General features: G+C 36.9%; 1 protein-coding gene across 1 annotated transcript in view; it reads right to left on the bottom strand.

Annotated features, from left to right (window-relative positions):
- Window positions 1-320: 320 nt before the first annotated feature.
- Window positions 321-12,646, bottom strand: part of LOC139962970 (bombesin receptor subtype-3-like) — a 56,590-nt gene continuing 44,264 nt past the window's right edge. Inside the window, exon 2 of the mRNA XM_071963395.1 lies at window positions 321-925. Coding sequence (XP_071819496.1) covers window positions 604-925 — 322 coding nt within the window. The 3' untranslated portion in view covers window positions 321-603. The remainder of the gene's footprint in view (window positions 926-12,646) is intronic.

Here is a 12,646-nt window from a genome sequence, read left to right as displayed (position 1 = left end):
ATTTATTCTATTCACATGTATTTACCTCTTTTTTTAAATTTAATTGTTTTTATTTTTTATAGAATAATTCTCATGTAACAAGAAATATTCGATTCGATAACAGATAATTTAATAAAATGACCAGCGGAAGTGGACCAGATACAATCGTTTATCGCGATTTCAATTACAGCCAAACTTTACGGACCTCCCTCTCCCCTCTCCCTTCCTATTTGATAATTGAAAAGTGACAGCAAACCATCGTTTTGAATATTTCATGACCAGAAAACGAAAACGTTTAGGTCAAACATATAGATAGGTCATACATATATATATATATATATATATATATATATATATATATATATATATATATATACCTGTTTGATGTTGTCATCATTGCGCATGCTCCATGGCGTGATTCTAATGTCGGTAAAACCAATTCCTGATTCTAGCTTGCTTAACGTTATTGTATAACGAGTCCGCTGAAACTGTTATGTCATTTCGCCTTAAACAAATCATGTGATTTTTTTTCGTACCGAGAAGGCACGCACGCATAAAACAGGATATTAGCTCTACATAGTACGGCTATATATAATAGTAATAATAATATATATATATATATATTTACAAAACGCATGTTTTCGTTTCCACCGCCGATGGGGGCATTGATCCTTCAGTTGTCCATTTGGAATTATTTCCAGCCATCCCGTTCTTGCTCATTCTTCCTCTCTGTGCTGGCTCTCGTCTCTTCGATGGTATACAGTAGCAGAGATAATGCGAGAAATAACTGCGGTAAGTCTGGCTGAGAAAGCACATGGCAATAGGGTTGATACTAGAATTTATGTAAATCAGATTATGTGACACAGTTTGAAGAATGCTCATGGGAAGGCTTCCAAGGAACGCCAAATCCTCTTCTTCCATACTGAACTTGAACTGAAATATGAACCTGTGAGAAGAACAAAAAATGGAAAGAGATAAAAAGAGGTCGTTAGTAATATCATCGCCATCAATATAATAAGATGGATTATAGAACAGGGTGTATATGGGATGGGAGAGAGACTGGGAGAAGATAGAGAGAGAAAGAAAGAATGAGAGGTGGGGGTCGGTACAGGGGGAGGGGAGGGACTATGCTGAAGATAAACAATATGTCGGTCAAAGAATATATCTTCAAGGTAACTGATAACTCCTACTACTGATTGCAGACGACTATGAGAGGTAACAAGGTGATAACAAGTAATTTTCAAACTCACGATTGGTTAATGTCTTTCGCAAAGCTAAATGTGTGTGCGTTGGGAGATGGTGGGGTTGGAGTGGGTGGGCTACAACAATATATGGTTTAACCTACTATCTACCTGACTCAAATTACTTATGCTTATCCAAATGTTGCCTTATTCTTAAGCAAATATGCGATGAGAGCCTAGTTTCGATGTATCCCTATAGGTAGGTAATACCTCAATCCTCGAACAACTTTGTTCTGTATCAGTTTTGGATACATTTCTAATTTTGTTGCAGTCTGAAATATTTACCATTAAGATATAGCATTACATGTGACCATGACCTCAGAATAGAGAACCGTTCATATTTATTCATTGTTTGACATATGCTAATCACACTGATTGCAAGTTACTGCTTCCTAACAAGAGAACATATATGTCAACAACAACAAAATAATAAGTGCCCAAGCAATTCATTACTGCCTTAGCACAATATTGTCAAATACTGGTGAATATAAAAGGCATGCATGTTTTTGGTAGTTATATCATAGGTACAGTCTAAGACACAACTTCTTATTACAACAGCATGATACCATCAAATATTATCCATGAAATGATAGGTCCTTGACTATAACATGTGAATTTGTTATTGGGAATTATTCATGTTCTCTATGCGTATATAAGTAGTTTACTTTCATATAAATTCTTTCTGACAAACTGTAAGTTGTGTTAACGTGGTAATCCAAGTCCCATTACCTCAAATTTCCTTAACCAGGCGTGTCAACCCCCCCCCGTCCCCTGGGGTTCGAGGCATGACCTAAGGGGTGCGATACTATATAATCACTTAATGTACGAGTTAGTAGAATAGCGGTTCATCCATAGTTGCAGGTTAAAAGGGGTGCAAAGGGGTGCAAAGGGGTGCGAGTATAGGGGAAGAGGTTAAGAAAGACTGTTCTAACTGACTATCTTTTTATACGTAGAAAAGGATTTTTCCTTAATAACTAAATATTGAAATGTAACATGCAGTGTTGCTTTTATAGTACCTTGTAATCAACATTGAATCCCACAACTTATTCACTTTAAAATCTCCTTTTCGTACGATATCTACATTGACCCATGGGGGGGGGGGGTCTATATCAGATTTTTCCTGTAATATTGGTGAATGCTGTAACATGTGTTATAACACTTTCAATAAGCAAAGTACTTGTCATACGTCCAACATCACATATGGAGAAAGTGCGTCCCGCGAAACAAAAATGCGGCCAGCCTGCGAGCAAATTTTCTGCAAAATGTGCGAGGTTTCTAAAAACCTTTTAATACGCCCCGCGGAACCGGGACAATATCGTATGTAGAATTTTTCTGATCTTTAAGTTCCCAAGCAATACCGTATAATATTTCCTTTCTTTTGTCATGGATTCTCGGAGTGGACAAAAATAACACCGTGACAAGCAACTGTAATTTCTACTCACTCGTGTCCTAGACTTGACGATAAAGTTATAACACACGGAAACATCATTGTATATGTTTTGAGTACACACAGTGTAATCGTTATACACAAGAGTCAAACACGGTGATACAGCCATCAATCAACAGTCAATGCCGTTCAGGTTTCCATTGCATGCTGGCATTCCTTAAGTAAAGAAACTACGAGAAACCAAAGAACCTTGTCACCTGGTAAATAACTATGCGGTTTATATAAACAGGGCATTCTTTCCTTCGTTCTAGCATCGAAATATTAACCCTGGTACTTCCACGACCCTGGTACATATAGATGTTACACATCCATTCATTCTATATCATCGATACATGTATATTTGAAATGGTAATGAGTTAATTGGAAAATCCAGAACAGTGAAAATACCTCCAGCATCCACCGGTAATATATAGATATATGGACAGATGGACAGATATATTCAAACACGGGTCTATATGTTAACCATTTGGTTACATTGCTTTGCACGAAACCATTCTGTTCAATACGGCACTCAATAATTACTCCAGGCATGAAAGAAATGGAGAAATCCTTCGAGATTTCGTCTACCTTGGATGAATAAAATCAAAATAATGAAGAAAAATATGAGAAATATTTTGTCGAGTATCCGCAGTTGTTATGATGTCATGGATTTGCTAGATAGCTACCAGATATATGTCTAAATTTAGTCCCGAGTTTGTGACAAAAATCTATATAGTTTCAACAGTAACCGCTATTTTGATGTGAGGTTTTATATAACCAACATTCAACCAGCCCTAAGACTAGTCTGAATCGAGAATATGCCTCGAAGCCACGGCCACTCTAAATCACAAAAGGGCGTCAGTGTATGTAATAATCACGTTGAAGTGAGACCTTTCTTAGATAGATGTGGTATTATGGCTGAGGATTCTGACATGAACAAAATCGATCATTCTTAATATTAATCAGAAATAAAAGAAATAAAGAACATAATTTAGTCATTTTTCACATACGGTTCAGTGCCCGAAAAATGTTGTGAGTAAAATTGAAAATTTATGCTGACATTTTTGGTGTTGATATATAGTTCTAGAACATGTAACCACGTGATTTATTCGTCGAGGGATATTCTTCATTTGGGCAGCTTGCTTTAATATATATATATATATATATATATATTTACACACATATATATATATATATAAATATATATATATATATATATATATATATATATATATATATATATTTATATATATATATATATGTAAATATATATGTATATATTTATAGTTAAGGCTATTGCTGTAGAGGTTAAGGTATAAGGTATAGTTGTACTTCAAATTGACGGAGGTAAATTCTCTATTTTGATGTATGATCGGTGATTTAGAAGGTGTCTGTCTAGCTCGCCCACGCTAATCCTTATCTTGTCCAAACAAGACCGACTGACCGATATACATCTACATGGTACTTACGTCAAAGAACATGATAATTTAAAACCCTCTCTCATGTAAGTATATTTATATCAATTCATGGACCAATGTATCATAGCTAGGTCAAACGTATCTTTTATCATTGGTGAACATATAGGGTGGTTGATGGCGATAACGTGTTGCGCTACCACAGATAAAGAGGTGATAAAACAGCCATGAAACTTTGTCACTGAGCACCTGAACGCAAGCTGTATCACTAAAAGTTCGCTTTCATACTTACAACTGATAACTAAATCTATCTAATAAATTTCAATACATCATTTCTAACATTTTAAGCATTGTTCACGTGTTGCTTTTCAATTAAAAGGACAGTATGATTTTTAAAACAAAAAAACAAGTTGCGACGCTCGTAAAACAAAACCCATAATCATTACTCTAATAATCTATTGAAGGAAATCAGAAGACGAAACTTTGCGGTCAAGGTTGGTTTTTTTGTCGCTGCAGTAATATTTGTCGAGTTTTCAAAATAAATATCATCTCTAATGCCACGGGGGATATATTTTGGTTATTGGAGGAATTCATTTATGTTCTTCATGTTTTAATACATATATATTTGGCTACTTTTGTCACTTGATTCAATTTGTATGTACATACATTTGATGAAACTTACAGATTACCTGTAATGATTTCAGTCAACACAGAAAAAAACTCGGGGTACTTGTACCTAGGGCGAAAGGCGAGGTTTGGGGGGTGCTAAGGGATTCTAAAAGTTTTTGCGAAACCAACAACCAATATAAACTCACACGTATCTACTATTTCATTCTCACAGTTTTCGACAGGAAGTTGTTAAGTTACCGTTGTTGTTCCAGGATCTCTCTGAAGAGACGGCGGCCTCTGGAGAAAGATTTAGGTAGATACGAAATAGTTGTGTACAAGAAAAAATCGGTAAAAAGTAAAGAATGCCCCCGCCCGCGAATCCAATGTAAATAAGATATATAGATGGTATACCGTATGGGTTAAATTCCTAGTTCCCCTGCCAATGTTTTATGTAACGCCCAAAACTGTGACTCTTAAAGTAGAGTCTTCGGAATGTCCGAAAGTAAATCTCTAGTATGACGTATTAGGCGTTAACAGCTGAAATGACGTCAGTAACTTAATTTGTTATCCTAAAGAAACGCCCAGGCATTCGTGTACTATATCACAAAACATATTGAGAACACAAATCAAACATAACACCTTCACCGTCACTGTACTGACCGCTACCACCCCCACTATGACCGTCACTGTACCCACCGCTGAAACCACTACCACTATCACCTTCACCGTCACTGTACTGACCGTATACCGCCACTATCACCTTCACCGACACTGTACCGACCGCTGCCACCACTACCCCCACTATGACCGTCACTGTACCCACCGCTGCAACCACTACCACTATCACCTTCACCGTCACTGTACTGACCGCTACCGCCACCACCATTATAACCTTCACCGTCACTGTACTGAACGCTGCCACCACCACCACTATCACCGTCACTGTACTGACCGCTGCCACCACTACCCCCACTATGACCGTCACTGTACCCACCGCTGCAACCACCACCACTATCACCTTCACCGTCACTGTACTGACCGCTGCCACCACAATCATCACCTTCGTTACTGTTTCCATCACCAGTACTTCCATCGTAGTTCTACGACCACGACCATCACTAGTATGATCATCATAACCATTATTACCATGCAACACCAGAACCATGTTACCAATACCACAAAACTATCGACGATTTCCCACCTTGTTGGTCAATTGTTTTGGTGAGGATTTTTTTAATCTTCAACAAGGTGTCGTACACGTTCATTTACCTATATGAATATTCATAGCTTTGTATCTTAAACTACGCCTGTGTAAAGACATGTCACTTGAAATCGTTTGGCTTGCGAGATCTTATTACACATGACTGGAATCTGGAGATTATTATGACACTAAATGAAAATTTTAAAACATATTGCTGGATATAACTTAAGGCTAAACAAATCTTCCTCCGATACGGCTTACTCAAAAAAAAATGCACCGTTAGCCATTATTGCGTGCAGTCCTACGTGTAAGAGCGGTTGTCACATGTTACTTAAAGCAGGAATATGTTATTTAATAACACAATCCTGCTTAAAGAAGTGCAAAGTTGACGAAAAGTTCGAAACGCCTAAAAGAATGTAGTTAATAATCTGTCGTATATTGTAGACCTTCCGGTCTGAAATCGTGCATGATAATTTTCAAATATTATAAAAAATATTATATTTCAAATATTATAAGCGTAGGTTTTTGTTACAAAAGTACGAAAATTAATCAATATATTCTTCCGGAAGATCATCAGGTGTCACAAACACTGAATACAACTGAGAAATATATAAATTTCATCAAATGATAAAAATAAATAAATTACGAGCTACGTAAATGTTCTTGGCCACATATTCAAAGAAAGTTTCGGATAGCTGATTTGAAATTATTTAAGCAAATTTTCATGGAAATTTCTGCATCTTTAGCCCAAAACCACATCCTAAATAGCATTTTGCAACGTGGTTTAACAACTTGATTAACTGGGGAAAAGTTGGGGAGGGGGGTTCAGGATACCTGTCGGTAAATGTTATATATATATATATATATATATACGCCTACAGTGGAATTACGACCTTCATTACCGGTTTCGAACCTCTGGACATACAATCAGCGTCCATAGCCTAGTGGTTAGGGTGTCCGCGTACAGAGCGGAAGGCCCGTGGTTCGAATCCCGGTGGAGGCTGAAAGTTTTTGCACTGTTCTTGATTTTCCAACTCATTACGATTTTCATTTATATATATATATATATATATATATATATATATATTCATTTAAAAGTTTTGGTTAGGGTCGGTTCAGGGTTAGGGTTAGAAAAAAGGGTTAGGGTTAGATTGAATTTAGTGTGTAAGTCAATGTAACTGTCGACCTAAGGTATGATCCATAGTTATATATATATATATATATATATATAACTATGGATCATATACAGTATGGATATATACAGTAACGACACGGAGTTTCTTTCATCTGTTCAATATTTTAAATTCAGTATATGTGAAATATCCATTACAGAAAAAAATGCTTGTCGTTAATACAGGGAACAATAAAAGAAAATTGAAGGATATGTCAATTATACAATATGCAGGCTTGTGTGCGAAGGAACATTACAACATATATATATTTATATATCTAACTAATGACATAATAGTTCTCACAGCTGTTTTATATTTGATCATGGTAGTTATCCCTATCACCTATAACCCAATCATGACGGTTAGCTTCTGATCCTGCCAATGATGAGTTTACGTATTGGACTTTAAAAAGATCTTATCGTAGTTCGTGATTGATACCGCAAACTTGCTCTCATCGAAAACTGACCTACATATTCATTTAATACTAATAATATTAAGGTTTTTGTTATTAAGTATATTATTTATGGGTGCTCGGAGGTAATCCATTGTATGTTTAGTAAAACATATATAAAGGGGGGGGGGGGGAAGCCAAGAGCATTCAATTTAGAAATATTCGTTAGATTTTCATTCCTTCTAACGATTATTTTAATCGGTATTTTGAAGTAAATTTGTCGCCATGTGGCCATAACAAGTAACTAATACGATACCTCACAGCTGTCGTGTTACTACGTGACAAGCATATCGTAAGCAGTTATATCATGTAGCGATTGCCGTTTTCTTCCATTTTCAACCAAATCAAGATGAGTCACATAGTTGGGTCAACTGGGGTCAAGTGGGGACCAGTTACATAGTGGGGTCGAAATGATGACCTTCATTTCCATGGTGGGCGGAAGAACGAAGTTCGCCATAGCCGGGTTTATGTTTAAAGGGCTCCACACTTACACCAAGGGAAAGTTCAAAGTAAAAAGCTGTAATAAATGCTCCTTCCCCCCCCCCCTTCCTTACCACCACACACCCCAAAGTAGATAATAATGATGCGTTGTATAATGAATTGCACTGTAATGTACTTTAAATGTTTGGTCCCCTGTTGAACTGGTACATGGGGTTTACTCACAATCACACACAAGTCACGCATTTTTGTTTTTTCGTTTAAAGGCATTAAAGACTCGCCCCAAACCGCGTGCCTCCCTCTGAAAACAAGTTAACCTTCCGTTGCTTGTAAGTGAAGTTTTTTCTTTGTCGCTACAAAATACAGACAGTAATGAAACGTGATACCTTGTTATCTTTTATCTAGACCTGAGATGTCCATCGCTGCTATGTACACTGTGTTAATGGTATTGGCCGTAGCTGCATGTATTGACTGTACACTAGTGTCTAATTACCGACGGTAGCAAGCTGTGTGTTTTTTCTGGGATCGATGGTGGTGTCAAACACTTCTGTTACACCTCATTCGAAACTAGGTCAGATTGCCGGCATCAGACGTTTCTTTGTGCGCGAGTTTTCACTACCTTTAAATGTATTTCATCACATATTCCTGATGACGTGATGCAAGACCAGCTGACATAGGAGCAACGAGTGGAAAATTAAACCTGTTAAATCGGTGTGGTGACGTAACGCATGAGATTGTGAACTGACTGGGTGACTGATTTAGTACTTAGATCTTCAAGGCCCTCCTAGCTTCCAACACAATCTCACCCAATAGCCGTCACCCCACAAGGACCCTATTTTCCAGGCTCAGTGGCCCTCTTTCAACTTTGAGCAGCGATGCCTTTTTGTTCGTAAAATTATACAACATGACAGTACACTTCCCTGCACCACATCTACTCGTTCTCACCCATGTAACAGTAGCGTAAAATATCCTGGCGAACTTTGTGTTTCCTAACTCAAGTAACAAAGGTTACCGACGTACATTGTGGCTTTCTCACTCAAGAAACAATAGTGTGTATTGTTTAGGGCGAACCTTATAGGACATCCTCATACAAGTAACCATGGAGCATCGTTTCGGACGAAAATTGTGACTTCCTTAACTCAGTTATCAATAGCGTAATGTTCTGGACAACCAATGTGTCATCCTCGCTCAAGTAACAATAGTGTATTGTTTGGGACGAACATTGTAACTTCCTAACTCAAATAACAATAAGGCATTGTTCCCGATGAACAATGTCGTATCTTTAATTCGGTCTAAAAAAACATGCAGTCAGTTGATAATCAACCTAATGATCATGTGATGTCAACACCAGCAGCGCAAGGTGTTATATGCAAATTAGACTAGGCCCATATATCCTGTAGTATATAAAAGTGTTGGAAGTCTTAAATTGGCTAAATGTCGTTAAATTTGTCTTGGGGCTGTTTCGGGTTTAATGGAGTCTCGTATGTAAGTCCGAATAGGGATGTAGGTCATCTTATTATTACAGTTAGGATTAATTGTAAAGATATAACGGACAGAAAATGCAATTCCATGAACACAGCGGAACACCTAAATACTTTTCTGGCGAGGGTGTGGATAATTTTGTGCCACATAGGTACAATATAACCAATGAAAGTATTGCATTAAAATTAACAAACCTTTTTGATCAATAATTAATGTTATCGTGTAGAAACAAAAGAAAACAACTTTGTTTTAATTTTGCCTAATTTCTTACAAATGAAGAGGAAGTTAAATTGCAAAAACCGAATCGGCTGCTTTCATTTTACTAAGCTGTATATCTGTCAACTCCGTTACTTTTGTTTCATTTATTATTTTTTCACCCACAAACATTCTTAATAAGAAATACATCAACGATTTCCAACCTCCCAAAGATATGCGACAAGCCTAAATAAATAACGTTTAAAATATGTAAACAATTGTTATTAATCCATTTATCAGAAAGTAAGTGTTTCCATGTGAATATATAAACGCGGGAAGAAACATTCTTAGAATACTCTAGTGTCAGTTATGTGATATGGGGAATTCCCTTTAGTTCTACCGAGCTCAACCCTATACACTATCGATTTATTGAAACCGACAGGACGAAGTTAACGAGGGCAGCCTTTACCATCGTAAATCTTGTAGAATTAGAGTAAGAACGTAAGCCATAAATTGTTCTCGACTTCAAGCGATCAAAGCATTGAGACATTCGTAAAGATATTTGAAACTCTTGTATGAGCTGCGTATACTAGATTTGGGAATTAGCTTTTTACTTCAGAAATCATTATATTGTATATGGTTACGGAATAAAAGCAGAATACTTATTTTTGCAACCTATACTCAAGTCCAGGCTCTTGGTACAGCTTTTAGCAAAACACACACTGCAGGCATAGGTATTCATATTTAATCAAAATAGTTAATTTTCAAATGGATTCATCTAGTGGATCGCAAATTTTCCAATCTATGTTAGATTGGTCATTTATTCCAATCAGCCGGATTAAAACCAAGTATTTCAACAACAACACAATTCCCCACACGTTGTATCACAAATCGACGATATGATTGTTCTTTCAACTTATGATTATTCATTATGCAAATTACCCATTTTAGCTTCTACAGACCAATTGTTCATTTTGCCTTCTGCCGTAATATACTAGTAGTTAGATTAAATCTGAAGTAAACACTGCCTTCACATTGTGTTAAGCAATTAAAGCCGTTTTATTACAAACAAACCTATGGTTAAGTGTATTCATATGTATTTTTGTATTTTGTATGTTTGTTAAGCGCATTGAACCCTGGGATTTTGCGCTATATAAGCACCGGTGTAATAATAATAATAATTAGTTTTGCTGTACATCTTAAAGGCGTAGGATATTCATGCCTCAGTCCAAGGGCGGCGGAAGCACTTTTAATCTGGGGGGGGGGGGGCACCGACATCAAAGGGCACTTTGCAGAAATTCGATTGGACTGATGCAGCCTTATATTTAGTACCCTTTATAACTCTTATGGTATTATCTTATTTGCGTATACAAATCACTCCATCAACGCCCCCCCCCCCCCTTCAAGGAAAATATGCATATATACTAGCACTGCAATATCCAATGTGCAAATTGGGAAACAAGGATTTTGTTAATATCTTAACAAATTTTTCCCATTCGAAATAGCTTTGAGTTTGACCCACAGAAATTCATTCAAAGTCAGGGGCGTAGCCAGGATTTGCAAAGTTGTATGCACGACTATCTGAGCGGAGCGCCACCATCAGTTGGCGCGGGGCGTACAAGAAAATTTTTGGTTTTACAAACCCCTCAGATGGACGGAAACGGCCCTTCCCGAGTGTTCATTCTGGTTCCCTGGCCTCTTGCTAACTTGAGACACCTCAATTTTAATGTAGAAGAAGGGCACATTTAACCTGAGGAAAAGTGGGGGGGGCACGTGCCCCCTGTGCCCCCCCGGTTCCACCGCCCTTGCCTCAGTCATCAATAATTATTTTTTATCAATTGTGATCAGATCTCTGACCAACATATTTGGTTATGGCTGTGGTTATTCTTTCTTGTAAATTGTTTCATTTTATTCCTATACTTGGCAAGCTATACACCAGACAATCCATCGAAATTGCCTTACCGAGAAGTAGGCACAGATATAACACTACATTCATGTCTGTAACACCTACATGATGTATATAGTTCCTGGTTTAATAACACTCTCAGCCGCAATATGACAGACACAGCTCACATTTACGTATGATGCTAATTCCCAATACACGATAATGTACGTAATAAAAAATATAGTCCTATATTGTCGGATAATCTATCATTTTTCCTAGAAGAATTATCATAACTCTGAGAATGCTTCATGGCCTCATCATGACGTATCTATATAGGAACGAAAAGAATCCCAAAGAAACCAACTTATATTTGAGGTTGACCTTTATCTTATAGTAAGTTCACCAATAACCCGATCTTTGATTGTAACTCTGCATGTTTCAAGAACCAATTGTCTTTCCTTAATTTTCTACTAAATCGTTTAGACATTATTGAGATGCATTGCTAGGTAATTAATGGGAACTTTAACATTTTGCAGAAGAAACAAAAAACAAAACAAACCAGATTTAAACGAAGAAAATTTGGAATTTAGAGCAGGCAAACACAGCCTTAATCCTTGCCATTCAACTGAGTTTACTAAAGTAATAATGGCGAGAAGAGATGTTTTATCGAATCAATCAAATGGTGAAATCTACTCGCGGTTGTGATATTTTTTCTATATAGTCGTAAGATCTATGGTAAGCTTTTAATGAAAATGTATACGCTATAACGCTCGGAGACCCGCCGTGCATAATAACATTCTACACATATTTTAAGATCCTTGGTTAAGTATAAAGGACAATTAATGTTAAATCCTCGTTTTTGCATCAATTTTTGCTTTAATTTGCGATAACATAGACAATGTAGTTCGTTCAAGGGCTGGCCGAGTAACTTTTTTTCTTTCTAAAAATGAAAAAAAAAAGGTCTACTGTACTTTTAGCATGTGATAATCATTTGAAAGAAGCTTCCATAAGATTGTTGTTGTCACAACTAATAGAGGTATTAATTAATGATCAATTAACGTTCACATTTGATGGTAAAAATTTAGTGTTCGTATCTTACGTTGGTCGATGGATTTTTTTTTTTTTGGTGAGGGGGTGGGGGGGGGAGTAATA

Source organism: Apostichopus japonicus, chromosome 21, assembly GCF_037975245.1.
Source record: "Apostichopus japonicus isolate 1M-3 chromosome 21, ASM3797524v1, whole genome shotgun sequence".
Taxonomy (NCBI): Eukaryota; Metazoa; Echinodermata; class Holothuroidea; order Aspidochirotida; family Stichopodidae; genus Apostichopus; species Apostichopus japonicus.
The sequence above is the reverse complement of the archived record's forward strand: the minus strand, read 5'-3'. Positions and strand labels throughout refer to the sequence as shown.